The sequence below is a fragment of the Lagenorhynchus albirostris genome, chromosome 1 (assembly GCF_949774975.1).
Source record: "Lagenorhynchus albirostris chromosome 1, mLagAlb1.1, whole genome shotgun sequence".
Classification (NCBI taxonomy): domain Eukaryota; kingdom Metazoa; phylum Chordata; class Mammalia; order Artiodactyla; family Delphinidae; genus Lagenorhynchus; species Lagenorhynchus albirostris.
Genome location: NC_083095.1, coordinates 54613472 through 54634696, shown reverse-complemented (window position 1 = coordinate 54634696; position 21225 = coordinate 54613472). Strand labels below are relative to the sequence as shown.

Sequence of the window (21225 nt, the reverse complement as noted above, 5' to 3'; positions counted from 1 at the left end):
TTTGTTTTAACTCACTGGTCAGTTGGCTACATCTTAAAGATAATTTTGTAGTAAATGTATAAATAAAACTAGGCATATTTTGAAAGACCAAAAACAGTGGGTGTTTTTGGATTTTGAAATTTTTTTTAAAAGTATAATGGTTAAGCAGAAAGGCTCTGGATTCATATTATGTAGGTTGGAATCCTGGTTCTTCCACTTATAAGTTTCTTTACTTCCTGTGCCTCAGTTTTCCTTATCTGTAAACATACTCTGTAGAGCTATTGTAAGCATTAAGTGAAATCGTACTGTAGAGCCTTCAAGAAGTGTTTACTATTTATTTATCTTAAGTCACTTTAGTTATTCCAAACAAATAATAAGCTTACACTTTTTTCTGTTATCTAAAAATCTTAACTTAAAAATATGGTCAGAGGAAACCATGGTGGTATTTAAGGTAGCTGTATGCTCTGAATATTCATCATAAATTTTTGAGTGCTATGATGTTTTGGGGGATATTTTAGACTATAGATTTTTTTTTTTTTTTTTTTTTTGCGGTACGTGGGCCTCTCACTGTTGTGGCCTCTCCCGTTGCGGAGCACAGGCTCCGGACACGCAGGCTCAGCGGCCATGGCTCAGGGGCCCAGCCGCTCCGCGGCATGTGGGATCTTCCCAGACCGGGGCACGAACCTGTGTCGCCTGCATCGGCAGGTGGACTCTCAACCACTGCGCCACCAGGGAAGCCCGGAAAGTCTTTTTTGATTGCTCAGTTTTTGTCATGTCACCAACTGAGAGTGAGGATGGGGAGGAAATGTTGGAAGTTTGATGAGAGAGGAGTGAGGAGGAGAATGGGGAGAGTGAATGGATTAGGAAAATATAAGATTATTTTCAGATAGCACTAAGGGCTCACTCAAGGTGAGATATTACGAGTTTAAAGTGTAACCAGTCAGCATGGTTGGTGTTTTCCTTCATCCACATTCAACTGTGTAAATACAGACCCAGTGGAAAGTGGGATATAATCAGTGTTGCAGTTTAGTTAGGAATATTGGAGGAGAGAGAAGCGAGGGAGTGGGTTGTAAGCTAGAGTGTAGTGTAAACAGCAAAAAAATGGTAGGATCAGTAGATTATAAGAAGTCCTGGTGGAAATTACTTAATCACTTATTCCTTTCTTTGATTAAACAACTTCTGGTTCATATTTATTTTTCAAACTCTAGGGAAATTAATATCAATCCTAGGCAAATAAATAACAATTTAGCTTGTACCTGCTACTAAAAAGAAAGTTCTTTGACATCCTTTATTAATCTATTAATTATTTATATTAAAGAATTTTTTTTTTACAACTCTAGCTCTGGGCTTTTTTTTGATCAGGACAAAAAGGACGACTGTTTTAAGTTACATACAGGTAATGTTAGGTCAGTCTTTCCTTGGCTTAATGTCATTACAGATTACAAAGGGAAATGAATTATTCTTAACTTTTAATTATGACCACTGGTTCTCCCTGTATTCTGTTTTTCCATATTGAAGGAAAACTCTTTGACTAGTGTTACTGGAAAGGTTTCTAAGAGGATTTAACATGATAAATTTATATTTATTATCCTACTTTTAAAGTGGTTGTTTTAAATAAAAGAACTAGCTTAAGGATTAAGATAATAGCTTTTTAGAGTCAGAGAGACCTAGGTTTAAATGCTGATGATTATTATTACTTATAGAATAGTAGAATGTTTGAGCTTGAAACGACTTTATGGTCTTTTGTCATGGGTCCATAGCTATTTCTATACTTTTTTTTTCTTTTTTCTTTGTGGTACACGGGCCTCTCACTGTTGTGGCCTCTCCCGTTGCGGAGCACAGGCTCCGGACGCGCAAGCTCAGCGGCCATGGCTCACAGGCCCAGCCGCTCCGCGGCATGTGGGATCTTCCCGGACCAGGGCACGAACCCGTGTCCCCTGCATTGGCAGGCGGACTCTCAACCACTGTGCCACCAGGGAAGCCCTATTTCTGTACTTTGATAGAGTTCATATTTCCTTTTTGTGTATAAATTTTCTCCTGAAATTTACTTTTTAGATATGAGGTCTGATAACTGTCCTTCATACTAGCCATTTTGTTCAGGCATTCTTACATTTTAATAGGCATTTATAAAGGTATTAGTCAAAAGTATGACTGATTCCTCTGGAATACCATCATTTAATTTTTGTTTCTATTCTCTATCTATCTATTGACCATGATCTTATTTAATTACCACCACTACTACTATTCCACCATCCATAAACCTGCAACATTGATGTGTGTGTATATATGTGTGTGTGTGTGTGTGTGTGTGTGTGTGTGTGTGTGTGTGTGTGTATGTAAATGAGGAAACTGAGGCTCAGAGCAGTTGAGAACTAAGTTTATAAGGCTTAAGGAAACTTTTCAAAATATTTGTTAACTTTTTCATTAACTCATTGTCATGCTAATGTAGTTTCATTAACTTGATCAGAGAGAAATCCTGGTGAAGGGGAGAAAAAAAATTTTTCCTCTACCCTTACGAGTTCTTAGCTGAGACCTCTGTAATAAAAGATTAACAAGAGAAAAACAAACAGAAGCTTATTAACATGTATACCTCATGTACGCATAGGAGATACTGAGGGAAAAATGAGTAACTCCCTGAAGTGGCTTAGAATACAGATTTAAATATCATCTTATGGGGAAAGAGAAGGGGGGTGCACAGGGGAGAGTAAATGATTTATAGGGAAGATGAATGGAGCCCTAAAAGAAAAGATGGGCAGTATGATAGTTTGTGATAAAGTTTGTCTGGATGTAGTGTGGACTTTCAGTGTCTTGTTGAGTCAATTTTCCCTGGTTGATGAAACTCCTGGGGAGGGGATTTATGACAATTGAGTTCCTTCTGGAGGATCTGCTTTTAGACAGATAAGGGGAGTTCAGAGAAAGCCTCTCCCCGCATTTGCTGTTTTTCGAGTGCCTACAGCTCAAAATAATCAATATACCAAAGCAGCATAGGTTGGGGCAGCATGTTCTAAACACCTACAGTCATATTTTGGGGTGGCATATTCTGCTACCCTTCACTGGAATTATAGTATAAAAGGTAAAACATGAATTCTATTTTTTTAATTAAAAATTTTTTTATTGAAGTATAGTTGATTTACAATGTTGTGTTAATTGCTGTACAGCAAGGTGATTCAGTTATATATATATGCATTCCTTTTTTATATATTCTTTTCCATTATGATTTATCCTAGGATACTGAATATAGTTCTCTGTGCTGTACAGTAGGACCTTGTTGTTGATCCATTCTACATATAAAAGCTTACATCTGCTAACCCCAACCTCCCACTCCATCCCTCCCCCAGCCCCCTCCCCCTTGGCAACCACCAGTCTGTTCTCTATGTCCATGATTCTGTTTCTATTTAAAATATGAATTCTAGAAGTAATAAAACAATCTTACTTTAACAATAGTTTAATTATTAAACGTACTATTATTGTTAAATTTACTAACAATAAATTTAGGTCTAGGACATGATAAATAACAGTAATTGCTCTGGGCCACTTATCTGCTTTACACCCCTTTTAGTGATGCTAAAAATAGTATCTGTGGTTTCTCATTCGTGTGTAAATTGTTAGCAAAACCTTTTGGAATCATAACCGTTATTAAAGCAAAGAAATTGGGACTGCCCTTTGCATTTTACCAGAATGTCTTTTGGCTTATATTGCCATTTGCCGCTTCTTTTCCTATTCGATAGTACTTTGGGTGCTGATTTTGAATCTCATTTCAGGGACAAATGGAAAAAGTATGCTTTGATCTACAACTCTCTTATACTTGCATCTAGTTATTTTTAAATCATTTTAATTTTAGGTAGTGAAACAATTTCGTAGTGGTGGTTACAATACATTGGTTTCTACTTGTGTTGGTGAAGAAGGTTTGGATATAGGAGAAGTTGATCTTATAATATGTTTTGATGCCCAGAAGAGCCCAATTCGTCTTGTGCAACGAATGGGTAGAACTGGCCGCAAACGTCAAGGCAGGATTGTTGTTATCCTTGCTGAAGGACGAGAAGAACGGGTAAGTAGACATGTGGAAACGTAATTTGACAATTGAAATTTGAGAAACAGAGCCTAAAGACAAGTATCAATCTGTTAACATTCAAAGGCCAAACAATCTGTAGGTAATTGTGATTGATTTCTGTTTTCCTTTGTATTAGATTCTGCCTGTTCTTTTCTTGTAATTAGGAGAATTTTTGACTGGATTCAGTCTTAATATTTTTATCCATATAAAGAAACACATTTTTGTACTTCAGTATTATTTTAGAGACACATAGATACAAAAATCAATATGTATTACTTTGTGTTACTATTTCCCTGTGCTTCTAAGGCCTGCTTTTTGTGTTTAGTTGTTTTTTTGTTTTTTAACTACAGTGAGCTGAGAATGGTTTTATTTATATTTTAAAGAATTGCCTAAATCAATCAACCAACCAACCAACGGACAAGAATATGCACCAGGGATAATGGGTAGCCTGCAAAGCCTAAAATATTTACTTTCTGGCCCTTTATGGAAAAGTTTGCTGATGCCTATTCTAAGTGATAAGGGACTTCAATGATATTCATACTTTGTTGTAATCTTGGGTAACAGGTCTTCCTAAATACAATGTTGTATCAATACATAATATTATTTTGTGTATGTACACTAAAGTATTAACTAACTTTTGTAACTGAGTGGGACTATTTCTGTGTCTAAGTAAATAGTTTTACATTAAAGATTTTTTCATTAATTGTGATAGTTTTAAAAAATTGATTTAAAATGTTTTATAAACCCTTTAAAAATCATCCTGAAAAATGAATTTTTCCCCCCAATACTTTTCATGTGATTATAGCATATTCTTATGTAACATCCAGTTTATCTACAAAATGATTCCAATAAATGAAATGTCTGGCAGCTTTTAAAAGTCTATGTATTATCACTGAGTGGAATTGGATTCTAACTAATTGTATTACCTGGGCAACTCACTTAAGGTGAGTTGCCTTAAGTGAGTTGTTAGTTGTTAGTTTAGATATCAGGTGTTAGTTTTCTTATCTGTTAAGTAGTCATAATGGCCCACATTTGGTGAGTACCTACTCTGTGCTGGACAGTGTTGCAAATGTTTCAAATGCATTATTTTGTTTAAATCCTGTCAACCCTGTAAGGGCAGTACTAGTGCTTTTCTTGTTGTATACAGTAAAGAAAATTGACACGTAGAGAGATGAAGTAAAAGCTGAAATAAGAGAACAGTATTTTTTTAAAAAGCAATTGACACATATATAAACATCAGACTTAATCAAAAATAGCAAGATATTAATAAAAGATTTCCTTTGTACAATATAGTTACTAAGTTAAGCTTTTATAATAATGAATTTTGAAATGATTTTCATCAAGAGTTAATTGAATAGGCTTCAAATTTAAGACAACAGATATTCCATTCTTCAAGTATTTAAGTGGATCAGAGTTTACTGTTTAGAATAAACTCAGACTAATATAATAACTGCTTGTCGTGGCTTGGTGATTATTATAGAAATAATGTGATTTGATGTTTATTTGTTTTTGCAGACTTATAATCAAAGTCAGTGTAACAAAAGAAGTATTTATAAAGCTATTTCAGGTAATAGGCAGGTCCTTCATTTTTACCAAGGAAGTCCACGAATGGTTCCTGATGGAATCAATCCACACTTACATAAGATGTTCATCACGCATGGTGCCTATGAACCAGACAAGCCTTCTCGGAACTTGCAGCGAAAGTCGTCTATCTTTTCCTATAGGAAGGGTAAATAAAATTTTTCACATTTGAGACATGCGTTTGTCTTCTTGTTGTTCATTAGCAGGTCACATATTGATATTTTTCTTCTATGAGAAACTCAGCATACATTCTAGGCTGTTATAGATGTTCACTTTGAGAAGGATAAGAGATGATTAATGTGGCAAAGGGAAGGAGACACTGGCAGTACAGAATGAAAGAAACTCAGTGTTGGGAAAATTAAAAATATCTTATCAGCCCAGAGAATCCTCTTTACAAATTGTGGAAAAGAAAGAAAATAGTTTTATTATTGAATAGGCATTAAGCCAATTACAGTGCGCATTGTAAGGAATCCACTGAGGTAATACAAAGACAGAAAGAAATTCTACCCTATTCATCCAAGCAGTCACAGTCCTTTACATCATTTTCTTAAGATTAACAGTAACTTGTCCTCATATAAGAGGACAGCACCATTTGCTATATGTTCTTTCATAATTCATTCCAAATTCACCTGGTAATTGAGGTAACCATTTGTGTTAGCTAGTTGCCTTTATCCAAAGAAATAATAAAACTTCTCTGTCTCTATGACAAGCAGATAAGGACAACTCAGAGAAAGGTGCCATGGCTAAACTCTGCAGGTGTATGGGAGATAGGGACACTATCTTCCTTGATGTTTACATTTCAAAGAGATGGCTCCTAGGTCCTTAAGAAAATCATTTCTGGTTGGAAAGCTGGCTAGAGGCTTGCTTTGCCTTTACAACGATTTGCATAAATATCAAAGGGTTAAATAAAGGATTTAGGAACATTAGGTATCTCTGGAATTGCTCCCAGAAAAAGGGAGGGGGAATTGTTTATTTCCATCTCTACAAAGGAAAAACTATTCTTTCTTTTTTAAAAAATATTTATTTATTTATTTGGCTGCACAGGGTCTTAGTTGTGGCATGTGGGAGCTTTCGTTGCAGCGTGCAGGCTTCTCTCTAGTTGTGGCATGCAGGCTTTAGAGCACACGGGCTCAGTAGTTGCGGTGTGCAGGCTTAGTTGCCCTGCGGCATGTGGGATCTTAGTTCCCCAACCAGGGATTGAACCCTCATCCCCTGCATTGGAAGGCGGATTCTTAACCACTGGACCATCAGGGAAATCCCCCCCCACTTTTTTTTTCAATTTATTGTTACACCAGATAGTGGTGAAGTTAGACTAAGTTGTTGGTGATATTGAATCAGTAAGAAAAAAATACTTTGGTGCCAGGGAGCATAGTAATGAGAGTGCTAGCTTAAGAACTGAAGAGATTTTGGTGATATCAAGAAAATATCTGGAACTGTTAGCACTATAAAAATGAGAAACAAAAACTTTTTAAAAAAATTTTATTTAATCTTTAAGGTAAGCTTTTAAAGAATCATAAAATCATGTAATTATATTCTAAGATTTGGAAGAAATCTTGGGGGTCATCTGGTCCAATTACTTACCAAGGTAGGGATGTTTTCTGTAGCATTCTTGTTAAATGTATATCCAGCCTCAACTTGAACATCTTTGTTAATGGAAATCTTATTCTTTTATGAGGGTTCATTCCATTGTTGAATAGTCCATATAGAAGAAGTCCCTCTGTTGAAAAAAACAATCTGGCTTTGTACCTTTTGCTCATTGATTTAGTTTTGGCTTTGCCAACTGAAAAAGAACGCACAATGTAAAAGTTGAGAATTATGTTTTATTTGGGGTATTACTGAGGACTGTAGCCCAGGAAGGCAGACTCTCAGACAGCTCTGAGGGACTGGTCCAAAGAGGTAGAGGAGGAGCCAGGATATATAGGAGTTTTTGCTGAAAAAGAACCCTAGTAGTTGAGCATCAAAAGATTACTGCTAATCACAAAAAACAGATGTCTCAAGTTAATGATTTTAGTGCTTTTTTATGTATGGGAAGATGCAAGAGTTTGGGCTCATTAAAATTATACCTTTGATATACATCTTAACTATCTGGGGCCAGTATCCTGTTTTTCTCCATGCTGAAACCCCCTTGGGGGCAGCTGCAGTGGCTGATGGCTTGATGGCCCCATCATCCTTTGTTTACTGAAATGGCAGGCGACTTTCTTTGCCAACAGCTTCTAGACGCAAAGAGTGGATTTGATCTTTGGTTTACGTAGGTGGCAGTTCTTTATGTATTTGAAGACAGTACCTCTCAGCTTTGTTCAACTGATTGTTCTACTGGTTTTCATTACCGTGAAGTTTCAAAGTTCTTTCGCTCCTAGGCACCTGCTTTGGACTTACTCACTTAAATTTGTTTATGTTCTTTCCCTTAACTCAGAGCCATTAATCAGTGCTTTTTGGATATGCCTATTAAACCTAATGAAAATCCACTTAATAGGAATATACCTGTCATTTTACAAGACTTTGCTAAATTTTGGGTTAAAATGAAAAGATAGTATGTATTTTGAATTCTCTTGAATTTATTAAAAAACCTGATTAGGTTGGCATACATTTTTCTTAGTGATCATTTTATTTTTATAAATGTATATGTTTAATGATTGTTTATAAAATGTTACTAGGGATGGATGGTAAAAGTCTAGAACCTGTCCTTTTTTAAAAATTGAGATAATGTTAGCTCATGTTCATTTTTCTGTGCTTTTTTCTTCCGTTTTCTCTGATTTTTCAAGTGTCAGTGATTCATCTTGCCAAGATAGTGTGTATGAATGTCATCTTCTATGTATTAGTATATAATTCATTTGGGCTTAGAGGTCTGAGTTTATTTAAAGTGACTAGGAGAATGGAATACCTTTCTACTTCAAAAGCCTTAGTGCCTCAGATTGCTAAATCTGAAAGGGACCTGAGAGATCACCTAGTTCAAACCCCTTATTTTATAAAAGCTTTCTATATAATATTTGGGACTAGCTAAGACAGAAGCTTCCTGATTCCTAATTCAGTAGTCTTTCTGATTTTTTTTTTTTCTGCCCTCATCTGTATTGGGACCAGAGTTATAGGTTTGTATTTTTTATCCTTTCCATGTTGGTGATTGTTTTCCTTCATAAAGATTATGGAAATTAAAAAAAGGGTTAATTTACGATACATTTTTTAAAAAGTATATTATTATGTCATTATTTAAAGCAGTAGGTCTTTCCTATCCCCTTTCAACCCCCCCCACCCCATTTAAGACTTTAGTCTTGGCATCTCCCCCACCCCCACACCAGTTTCAGATAACTTTTCCGATAATGTTATGCTAGAATCATGATACTAGTTTTCATCTGTGAGTTATCTGTTTCCTGCCAGGTTTTAGACAACAAAATGGAGAGAGCGCAAAAGAAACCAGGACTGAGAGCCTAGCTGCCTGATGATGTTTTGATAATAAAGTCATTACCAAAGGTTAGCTCTAGATGGAAGGGTGCACTAGTACTTTCAAAGAGGTGAGAGAAGTTTAGGAGATATGTAGAAGCAGGAAGTGATAACCAGAGTTTTTATATGAAGAACACTAATTTTAAGGTATAGAATCAGTGGTTTAGCAGAGATGAGTAGACATAAACAGGTAGAGCGTTTGAGTTGATGTCATAGATTTTGTGTTTGCCTGGCAGATTTTTTTAAACCTCTTTTCAATTATTTTTTAAACTTATAGGAATGAGGCAGAGTAATTCAAAGAATGATTGGTTCTTATCAGAAGAAGAATTTAAATTATGGAACAGACGATATAGATTAAGAGACACTGATGAAATTAAGGAAATAACATTGCCTCAAGTTCAGTTTCTATCTTTACAGAATGAGGAGAACAGACCAGTAAGTTGAACATGTTTTCAGATGCTTTTTATAGCGACTGTGCAATAGCTTTGGAAGTAAAGAGAATGAATGTTCATGATCAGAATGTCAACTTATGTAAAAATTAAGAATGTAAGCAGTGTAAAAAAGAATATTAAAGTCTAATTTGGTAAAACTACTAATTTTCTTGTATTATTGTATATATATTTTTACATGACTGTAATATATTTACATAAGTTCTGACTTTTCTTATTACTTTCTGCATATGAACATGTCTGTGTAGGTGTAATTTATATGATTGTTATGTTGCTCTGCAATATACCATAATTTGGCTCTTTCCCTGTCATGTTTTAGAATTATTTTCAGTATATTACTAATATAAAATTAGGCTGTCATGAGCATCTTTGTACAAACTTGTTTTCAATTTTTGTTTTGAAATTACAGTAAAACTTTAAATTGGATCTTAGATTTGTTTATTTTGTTTACTATGAACAAATTATTGATGAACTTAATGAAAGTCAAGAGAATTGAGCAAAGGTTACATATGAACCTAGAGAACTAGAAAAACAACCTCAAGGAAGATTCCTTTGGGAAGATTTATAGGGCTAGAAATATATGGCTCTTGAGAATTTGTATTTTATTCACTAACAGGGAAAGTGAGAAATGGCAGTAGGCATGAAGAATTGGGATCAGTATCACTGAGAGATTATATGACTGCCTCTTTATTTGATTATAGAATATAAATCTAGCATAATAGTAATTTTGAAGCCACACATTTTCTTAAATATTTTCTCTTAGCATGGGACTTTATAAACAGGAATATGGCGAACTAGTAACTCATATAACATTTATTTGTGTATTTCATTTTTAATGACATTTATTGTTTTCTTTCTAATTTTAAAAGCAATACATGTAACAGTTATTTTAAAAATGTGTTTAAAAGGACATCTTTGTACTTTATAAAATTATTTTCTTTTTTCTCCTGAGATTTTAGTTGAAAATACCTAAATGAATTAAAATTATTTATGGTAGGCTATCTGTATATTAAGTATCTTTTCAATCAGTGTGTGAAATCTGAGTATGTGTGTTTTTATTATGTTAAATTTATCATTAATCAAGACTCAAGAACCAACCACTGGAATTCATCAACTCTCTCTCTCTGAATGGAGACTGTGGCAGGATCATCCTTTACCTACATATCAAGTCGACCATTCAGATCGATGTCACCATTTCGTAAACATTATGCAAATGATAGAAGGAATGAGACATGAAGAGGTAGGGTTCTACTGTAACTTTCTCTTGCTGGTATGCCAGTGAAACTAGAATACTTAATCTTTATTCTTCTTAATTTGAAGTCTTTATTATAAGAAACAAGTATTTATTATAAATAATCATAGCTAGACTATTTTTGTTTTTCTATATAGCTTCTTGTGATCTCAGTGAGGAGCTAATTTTCTGTCTTAGGAGAAGTAGACCTAGTTAGAAGAATGTCATCTGTGAATATTGATAGACCAGAGTAAAATTTTAATATATTTAATGATTTTAAAAAATTTTCTTTTATTTAAAATTTTTTTTTGGCCATGCTGCATGGCTTGCAGGATCTTAATTCCCTGACCAGGGATTGAACCTGGGCCCCAGCAGTGAAAGCATTGAGCCCTAACCAATAGACCTCCAGGGAATTCCCATTTAATGATTTATATAAACTGTTTGTAAAGCTAATTTAGGATTATTGTTAGATTGGGATCTGCATAAATGTTCTCTATCATATAGGTTATTTGGTATGTCTCTTTTATCCTGGTGGTAGTTTAGAGATTTAGTGATTTCTTGAGCAGTTTCCTGATTATTCTTCCTTGAGAGAGTCAGAATGATGAACGTATTATGAGTGTGAAATCCAGAATGCCTGGGTTAGAAGCCCAACTTTACCTCTTACTAATTGTGCATCTGTAAGTTACTTAATCTCTTTGTGCCTCAGTTTTATCTGTAAAATGGGGATAATGATAATACTTTCTTCATAAGATTGTTGTGAGGATTAAGTGGCTTAATACACATAAAGCAATTAGAATAGAAACTGGCACATAGTAATTACTCAATAGATTGTAGCTGCTATTTTTATTAGCTGTTGTTCATGAATACATGTAAATAAAGTAATTATTTTTGGACCCCAGCAAAGCCTATGCATCAAAGTAACACATTTATTTAGTGCCTTCTACATGGCATGGTTTGTTCTAGGCCCTGTGGCTACATTGGTGAAGAAGTCAGATAAAACTTTCTATAGGGAGCATATATCCTAGCAGGGAGACGGACATTTTCACATTAATATTTACTGTATTTATTATTCAAATACAATAAGCAATACTTAATTGCTTAAGTCCCTGAAGAGTAGAAGAATCCTGACTAAAGTGGCATTCATGGGCAAGAGGGAAGGATGAGTCAGGGATGGTGGGGACTGTAGTTTTAGATTTAGAGATAAGTAAGACTTGGAAATTCACTAGAAGTGTTCTTAGGAAATTTGTTAAAAACAGTATATTCTAGCTTACAGCCTAGAAGACATACAGGTACCATTATTTCAGATGTTTCAAAAGCTGTTCTTAGTTTACCTTCATCAAGAGAGTAAATTTAACATACATATGTGTGTTTTTCATTTATATATATTAATTTCTTAAATATCTACTTTTAGAAAATTAGAATAATTGTTCAATTAAATGTCAGAAGTGAAAAAAGTGTTTATAATCATATTCTATGTATTAATTTGTACTTTCTCCAAATAGTTATCATGGGTCTCTCATGTACTGGGTACTGGGAATACAAAAATATTAACTGATAAAAGATAATTTATGATAATTTCGCAGTAGTGTCATTTCTATTTTGTTTGACTTGGAATAAGTTTTTAAGGTATAAAAGATCATTTGAATAATGTAATATTGTTTAGAAAATATTTTAGCAGAGTAAAACTCATCTTTAGAATTTTTTTTTTCTGTTTTCCTATGAATTTTTCATTTTCCTTCTTTATAGGGAGAATGCAGCTATGAATTGGAAATTAAATCTTATTTACAAATGGAAGATGTTAGCTCAACATCTAGTGCTCCCAGGAATGAATATAATCCTTTTGCCAATGGCATCTTTACTAGTAACAAGAAATCTTCATTTACAAAGAATATAAATCAAGGCAAATCACTCTCAATAACGGAATCTGATGAAGAATGTGCTGAAATTTTTAAACAAATTCGTATCAAACCAACTGAAATTGCTTCTCTAAAAAAAAAAGCTTCCAAAGAACTGAAAAAAGATCAACCTAAAAAAGAACATAAGGAGGTTGTTATGGGGCCTTTAGATACTGATGGCAGTTCTACTGCTAAAAATATTTTTCAGGTAGACCTACTAAATGATAAAAGAGTATCAGATACAGATGAAGTTGCTGCCACATGTGCTATCAGTGAAAATGTAGGTAATCGGTCATGTGGATTATTAGCAGATTGTCAGTTTACAAATAAATCTACTAGTTCATTTACTGGAAAATTTTTAGATTCTGGTTATAACAGTTTCAGTGATGAGAAATCTCTTTCATCTAGCTTATTTTTTCCATTTGAGGATGAGCTTTATATAGCTAGAACAGATGACAAATTTTATAATTGTCATTCATTAACAAAAGAGGTGCTAGCTAATGTAGAGAGATTTTTATCTCATTCTCCTCCGCCTCTTAGTGCACTCTCAAATTTGGAATATGAAATTTCTAAGGGTTCTGCACTTGAGAACTTGCTTTTTGTACCCTACACAGAGTGTTTACAAAATGACAAATCCACTTGTTTGATGTCACATTCAACTATAAATTCTCAACAGAATTTAGAATTGAGTTCACTTAAATTTATTACTCATCCTTCTGAAAAAAGTTGCCTTTATGGTACAATTAATGATAAGATTTCTGCTGAACCAAGCTTCTGTTACTATAATAAAGTACATAAAGATATTAAAAATGAGCATTTAGTATCCAACCATCATATTCAAATAAACACTGGCCCTCCAAAGTATTTTGTTGAAGAAAAGAATCATGATGTTGATAACAGTGGCCTCCCAATATTGCATACTGATCAGGATGAGAGTTTGCTATTATTTGAGGATGTTAATACAGAGTGTAATGATGTGAACCTTCCTCCCTTGAACAGTAAATGCAAATCTTTATGTGTGTCAGACAAAACTGCTCTAAGTGAAATGGCACTGGGCTCTCAGTTCTTAATTTCTGATGAACTTTTGTTAGGCAATAATTCTGAACCCCAAGATCAAATTATCGGTGATACGAATAGTTGTAAATCTCATGAAGATTTGAGAGGTGTACATGAGGAAAAACTGAAGAATGATGAATATGGTTTTGACTGCTCTAAGGATTTATTTTCTGTTACCTTTGATTTAGGATTTTGTAGTCCAGATACTGATGATGAAATACTAGAACATGCATCAGATACAAATAAGAATAAAATTTTAGATGATCTATCTGGAGGGTGTTTAGACATTAAGGAGATAAATGATGCGAATTATGTTTCAAATCAAGCAGTAATATCAAGAGACCATGTTGATAGTTCTACGAGTGAAACCATTACTAACCCATCAAGTGAAGATAAGCGGAGTCCAACTTTTGCATGTTTTCCAATGAATGCAACAAAAAATAAAGAATTTATGTCTCCTGGTTATTCTCAATTTTCATTGCCAGTAAGAGAGAAAGTTATGAGTACACCACTTTCTCAATCAAACACGGCGAACTTATTTTCTAAGAAGAGAATAGAAATGGCTAGGAAGTCAGATTCCAATAAGGGAAAAATAAATCTACAAAGTTTCAAAGAAACATTGAATTCAACTTTCGATGATTTGGGACTTTCTATAGAAAAGGCTAACAGCAGGGAACAAATCAATCTGCATCAATCCTGCCATTCTGCTAAAGGTAAGATTCCATCTTTATAAAATACAAATCTTTCTAGAATGATTACTTTGGATCATATTCTATAATTTTTCAAATGTAGTTTCTCAGTATATGGTGTATTGAATTAGGTAATCGATGTACTATATCTTTCTTAAGTTGATGCTTACTGATCCAGTATTTATTTTATCTGCATATACTTATGGCATGTATGCCATAGGAAAGGTATTATGCTAGGCACTGTGAAATGTAGAAGTGTAAGATTTGGCTCTAGCCCTTTATTGTAAAACACAAACAAATGTGTGACATATACATTCAGATACCAGTAAAACATGGAAATAACTACCAAGTGAATAATAAGATGGCAGACATCTAGGAGGTTCAAAAGATGAAAACATTTTGAACTGGATTAGATTGGAAATGTTGACTTCAAAGGAAGGTTTCCATTTTGGCTCCTCAGGAATATTCATGATTTGGATATGCTGAAAATAATCAGGAGGGAATTTGGATGTTATAAAATGGTGAAAACAAAGGGAAAGCAGGAAAGTGTAAGATTTTGGTGGGATAGTATAAAGTAGAGGATTTATATAGCAAAATTTAGAAATAAGACTGTATTTGGAAGATTGAGATAAGACCATAGCAGATCTATAGGAATCTTTGGATTTCTGTGATTTAATTCTACAGAAAACCCAGAAAATAGATGTTTAGTATTAAAATGATTTAAGTATCCTTTAGATCCTGTTATAGAACCCAACTCTAGTTTGTGTATAGATTATTATAGCAGGCTATTTATGAATTTTATTCTTTATGGCTGAGGAAAAAGAATAGTTGTAGGGTAAAATGAGAATTTCCTTTGTAAATCTTTTTCTTATCTGTTCTCATTAGCATCAAGGGCATGATTAATGAATGTTTTATTTAAGATAAAAACTTATTTAAAATAAGTTCTGGAAATACAGTTGATTTTTAAAAACTGACTATTCGGGGCTTCCCTGGTGGCGCAGTGGTTGAGAGTCCGCCTGCCGGTGCAGGGGACGCAGGTTCGTGCCCCGGTCCAGGAAGATCCCACGTGCCGCGCAGCGGCTGGGCCCGTGAGCCGTGGCCGCTGAGCCTGCGCGTCCGGAGCCTGTGCTCCGCAACGGGAGAGGCCGCGGCAGTGAGAGGCCCGCGTACCGCAAAAAAAAAACCAAAAAACAAAACTGACTATTCTGCATAGTTCTGGAGGTACTCTGACGTGTATTTTTACTAAGTATGTTGCCTGTGATCCTTTAATATTTGCTTTAACACCTTTATATTAAGTCTGTGTTAATGGGTGAGATAATTTTTCTTTGTGTCATATTTGCATTAAAACTTTTTTTCTAGCATTGTACTTAACTACTAACCATGGGCAATATAATTCTGAATACATATACATTAAGGAACAATTTATTAGGGAATATTTACTTAGTATTTATTATTCCACTTAACTGAAATAGAAGACTTAGGATAATTTGCCTTGTTATATATGTATACAGTAATAGTTGATTAAAACACTACTAAAGCAGTTAAAAGGAAAGCCTCCTGGAATGACTTGCTTATTGTAGCTGAGCCCTGCATTTAACTATGGCTTCCATAGAAGATAATGAAAAAAGGAAAATGAGTGGAATTATATAGTGATCATCTACAAAAAGGATTTATTCAAGTTTATCTGTCTGGGTAGATGTTTTACTAGTATAGAGTGTGAGGAGAAATTTACTCTGTGTTTGTATTTGTTTTTTATTGCTGTGTAAAAAATTACTCCCCTGGGCTTCCCTGGTGGCGCAGTGGTTGAGAGTCCACCTGCCGATGCGGGGGACGCAGGTTCGTGCCCCGGTCCGGGAAGATCCCACATGCCGCGGAGCGGCTGGGCCCGTGATCCATGGCCGCTGAGCCTGCATGTCCGGAGCCTGTGCTCCCCAACGGGAGAGGCCACAACAGTGAGAGGCCCGCGTAACGCAAAAAAAAAAAAAAAAAAAAAAAAAAAAAAATTACTCCCCTTAAATTAGTGGCTTAAAATAACATCTCACAGTTTCTGTAGTTTAGGAATTTGAGAGTTGCTTAACTGGGTGGTTCTGGCTTTCTCTTAGGGTTATAGTCAAGATTTCACTTGGGGTTGCACTCATCTGAAGACTTGACTGGGCATGTAGAATCTGCTTCCAAGATGGCTTATTTGAAAGTGGGGGAGGGTGATGGGAGGCACACAGGAATCTCTGGTCCATAGCAATTCTAAAATCTAGCAGAGCTGAGATTGGAAGTTTCTTGATTAGTACTCAAAGCCTGCTAATAATTCTCCATGGTTCTTGGCTTTGTACTCTGGAAGCTCGGTTCAATTTTGTAACAGGTAGCACCTGTGGAGTTTTCTCAGCCTGCTTCCTTTTAGTGAAAATTTGGGGATCCAAAGGCCTCTTTTCATTTTGTACTGTCTCTGCCCCTTTTAGTTGTAGCTGGCTGTGTTTCTTTGCTTATAATTCTCATAAATCTTTGTGGATCTCTTGTGAATCTTTTTTGAGGTTCATTCCATTAGACACTAGCTGTGCCCACAAATCTTTTGGAGGTAAGTCCTTCTCTACCTTTGGCTTCTCCAAAGCCAAAGATGTCTAGAGATAGTTCCTTAATCTTCTTAGAAGGCCTGTTGTTTGAGAGGAAAAGTAAGAGACATCTTTAAAATGTTTGGAGGGCGTTTTATCTGACTGAATGGTACTCTAAGGTACCACCTTTGATCTTTCTGAGGTCTTAAAGCATTTGCAGTTACACCTTCAGCACCATTTGCACAATAGCTTCTTAGCAGTCTTCTAGATTACTTCTTTGCCTGGAACATTTCTTAATTTAATATTGTTTGCCAGCTGGAGAAGCTGTTAATCTTCAAAACCAGCAAGTCTCAACTGTTTCCTGTTTAACAGTACTTTCTTTAGTTCCTCCCTCTCCTTTCACATTTTACTTAAACAGGAAGAAGCATAGGTAATACCTTAAACATTTTGTCTGGAAATCTCCTTACTTAGATCACCTCATTCATTAGGTATATTTTCATTTTGGGTTTTTTTTTTGGCCACGAGGCATGTGGGATCTTAGCTCCCAGACCAGGGATCGAACCCGAACCCCCTGCATTGGAAGGCGAAGTCTTAACCACTGGACTACCAGGGAAGTCCCATTAGGTACATTTTCTACTTTCTGTGTTACCACAATGTTGCTAAACTTTCTGGCACTACATTAAGGATCCTCTTTCCTGTAATTTCTAATAAAGTTTTTCTTACTTCTTTCTAAGCCCTCACCCATGGCCTCCTAAATGGCCATTAATCTTCCTACAAACAATTCCTTTGAGGCTCTTCAAGCTTTCACTAAAACTTTCCTCAAAAATCCTTTCAGCTTCTGCCCACTCTCTAGTTCTAAATTTATGTCCACGGTTTTGGGTTTTGGTATGGTAACTCCCTATTTCCAGGTACCAAAATCTGTGTTATTTATCTCTTGCTGCATAACAGATTTCCTCCACAACTTAATGACTTAAAACAACATATATTATTTCACTGTTCCTTTGGACAGCATATATTATTTCACCATTTCTTTGGACTCTTTAGCTCAGAGTTCTGACTACGGATATTTTACGAGGTTGCAGTCAAGTCGTTGGCCAGGGCTACAGTTATCTGAAGGCTTGAATAAGCTTGGAGGATCACATTGCCATTGGTTAAGAGGCCTCAGTTTCTTGCCATGTTTGCCTCTCCATTGGGTTACTTCCTCTATTCTTATTATATAGCATTTGGCTTCCTCCAGAGTGAATGAGGCCAGAAAGAGAGCAAGGATGAGACCTCTTATGACCTAGACTCTGAAGTAACACACCTTCACTTCCATTATATTCTTCTGTTAGAAGCAAGTGACCAAGTGTGGCCCACCCTCAAGGGTAGAAGAATTATGATCCAACTCTTGAAAAGCAGGCATATCAGAGGATTTATGAACATATCTTAAAACAACCACAGGGCTTTTATAGAAGGTTTCATAAAAACACATAAAAGGTGTCTTCTGTCAAAATTTTATGCAAGTACAGAAATAGAACTTTAAGTATCTGAAAACTTGAAGGATTTGATTTCACATGAGTGTTTTGTTTTTTAACATTCTTTCTACCCACGAATGTCTTGTTCCAATTACAACATTTGGGTGACTACCAATTTTTATTTTACACTTACAACACATATGTATATGTACACATATGTACATACATACATTAAAAAAATCTTTTCATATATTGTTTTGTAGCCTTCAACTAGAAAGAGAATAAGACACAAAGGGCAGAAAGACTATAGTAGATTTTAGAGATGAATTCTAGAATGAATAAAACTAATAAAATTGTATTTTGCACTCTTCTGGACTTTTTTCAGTTAATTTGTAAAACTGAACCTGAGTTAAATATATGTTTATTACCAAGAGTTATCATGTCTTAATTTCTTCACTGGCATTGTTTTTATTTTTCTGTTTTTTCCCATGCTGATTTTTGGGCCAAATTTCTAAAAAACTATCTTGTTTGAGAGTGAATAAATGTTGAGATTGCCAGAAACAATTCTTATTGGACCCATAAATAAAATAGATAGTTGTGGTTGGATAAACTAAAATCTGTTGACCAGATTCATTATTTTTAAATAAGTTCTAGATGAACAGTTAACAAGCAGTGAAAGTGAAGATGATGAGATTTTCCGAAGAAAAAGTAAAAAGACAAAAGGAAATGTTTTGGAGTCCCCTGAGGTGAGTCATTCAATAATCACAATAACATGATCACATAAAGTTTTTTGTTCCTCTTATTTTTTTTTTTGGCCATGCCGCATGGCATGTGGGATCTTAGTTCCCCAACCAGGTATCGAACCCACACCCTCGGCCTTGGAAGCATGGAGTCTTAACCACGGGACTGCCAGGGAAGTCCTTTTGTTCCCCTTAAAACTATTTTTTTTTAACTTTTTACTTTATTTATCTACTTTATCTAGAATCAGAAAAATAGCGAAGTTGATTCTCCACTTCATGCTGTCAAAAAGCGCAGGGTTCCTCCAAACAGAGTAAGTAAATAACAAATAATGTATAGTAATTCCTTTTGAAATAAATATTACAAGAGAAATATCTGTATAGATGACCATAGGTATGTTTGATCTTATGGGTATATGTTTAACAGAAAAATAGATAGTAAATACTATGTGACTGGAATTTCTATTTTAATTTTAAACTCCTTCAAAAAACTATTCCTATTTTTGTCAGTACACTCCAGCAATTCAGATTAAATACCTACTTTGTATCTACTGTGTAAGATGTTGGGTATACTGTAAAGATTATTTCCTCGTATTGTTAAGTCTGCAATCTAGTAGGAAGGATAGATAGTAAGTGGATAATTTCCATATAATTTTTTAAGTTAAGTGATAAGAAAAGATAAACCCTTAACCTAGACCTTGGGAGTTCTGGCAAGCTTCTTGAAGATAACAGCTTACTTAAATCTTAAAGCATCTGTGGCAGTTAGGGAAGAGAAGGGAGAAAGGAAGGCATTCCCCAACAGCTTAAAGAAGGACACAAAGTGGGGAGACAGCATCTCTTGTGGTTGGATTGTAAAGACAAAAAGTACCAGGAAGTAAAATTGGAGAAAAATCTGGGTGAGTTTTTGGAAGGCCTTATTCTTTCATTTGCTTACTGAATGGGCTTGAAAGAAGGAAAAGAAGGAGTCCATGATGACGCTCTGGTTTTGGCTTGGGCTAGTTGCAGATGTGTCACATCTTTAGAGAAAACAAGAAAGAGTGGTAAGTTCAGTGTTGAACATGTTTGAAGTTCATGTGGGATAGTAAAGTGACAGTGTCTGGCAGGCATTGACAACTATGAGAATGTGAAATCTGGGTCGGGGGGCAGGTCTTAAGGCTAATAGTATTCATTTGTCATCAGTTTATAGCTGATAGGTAAATTTTGAGATTAGGAAATCTTGTGTGTTTTAATTCTCTAATACAAACTAGTATAATTTGTGCAAAATTAATTGAAAATGCAGTCAGTCCATATTAACTTTGTATACGCATATAAAACTTCATTAGAAAAATTGCTTTAACTTGCTACTTGAACTAGAATGTCTGATTGACTTACTAGAAGTGAATTAAAATATTGATAATGCTGATGCTCAATCTACTTTAACCTAAAATTATTCCTGTTAATTGAAATTATTTTGATAAATTTCTTTTGATTCTTTTGATTGGTTTTATATTATTCTGTAAGAGATATTATAGTAGGTTTCATAGTCAACATTTGTTGTTATATTGGTTTCTTAGTTTGAAAGGACTCATGTATGTTTGGACTAATTTTGATAGCTGTATTTACAGACTTAATTTTTTTTGTGTGAAGCCCTTCAGGGTCTTCTAAAGGAAAGAGTTAAACTAAAAATACAAGTTTTCATCGGATACATTCAATTTCATACAAAATTAAATGAATACTATACTAGTATTACTTATATTACCTAATTTATTATTTTAGTACTTAGAATTACCTAACTTTTAAATTCTTAAGTATTGTGTATTTATAACATGGCTCTGAGTTGTAAGAGCATTTTATTTTTCTAACAAGAAAATGTTAGGTCAACTATTTAAAAAGGAAAAATGAAAACAGAAGCAATAACCCTTGAGAAACACATTAAGATACAACACTCCAATTATATTTTCTCATGTAAGAATTTTATTGAATTTTAGTTAGATTTATCATCTAGCGATGAGAGTGAGAATTTTAGCAAACGAGATCCACAGTCAGCAGACTTCAAGGATCATAATAAAAGAGGCATCAAAGTCCAAAAGAGACTGAGTCACCTAAAGGTAAACTTTTTTCCGTTTCTTATTTTTATATAAATATA

The 21225-nt window shown here is 34.7% G+C and overlaps 1 protein-coding gene across 1 annotated transcript in view; it reads left to right on the top strand.

The window, feature by feature from the left end:
- Window positions 1-21225, top strand: part of FANCM (FA complementation group M) — a 51353-nt gene that overhangs the window by 17133 nt on the left and 12995 nt on the right. The window contains exons 10-17 of the mRNA XM_060167592.1: window positions 3821-4027; window positions 5546-5759; window positions 9324-9481; window positions 10580-10735; window positions 12473-14390; window positions 19012-19109; window positions 19346-19414; window positions 21068-21187. Coding sequence (XP_060023575.1) covers window positions 3821-4027; window positions 5546-5759; window positions 9324-9481; window positions 10580-10735; window positions 12473-14390; window positions 19012-19109; window positions 19346-19414; window positions 21068-21187 — 2940 coding nt within the window. The remainder of the gene's footprint in view (window positions 1-3820; window positions 4028-5545; window positions 5760-9323; window positions 9482-10579; window positions 10736-12472; window positions 14391-19011; window positions 19110-19345; window positions 19415-21067; window positions 21188-21225) is intronic.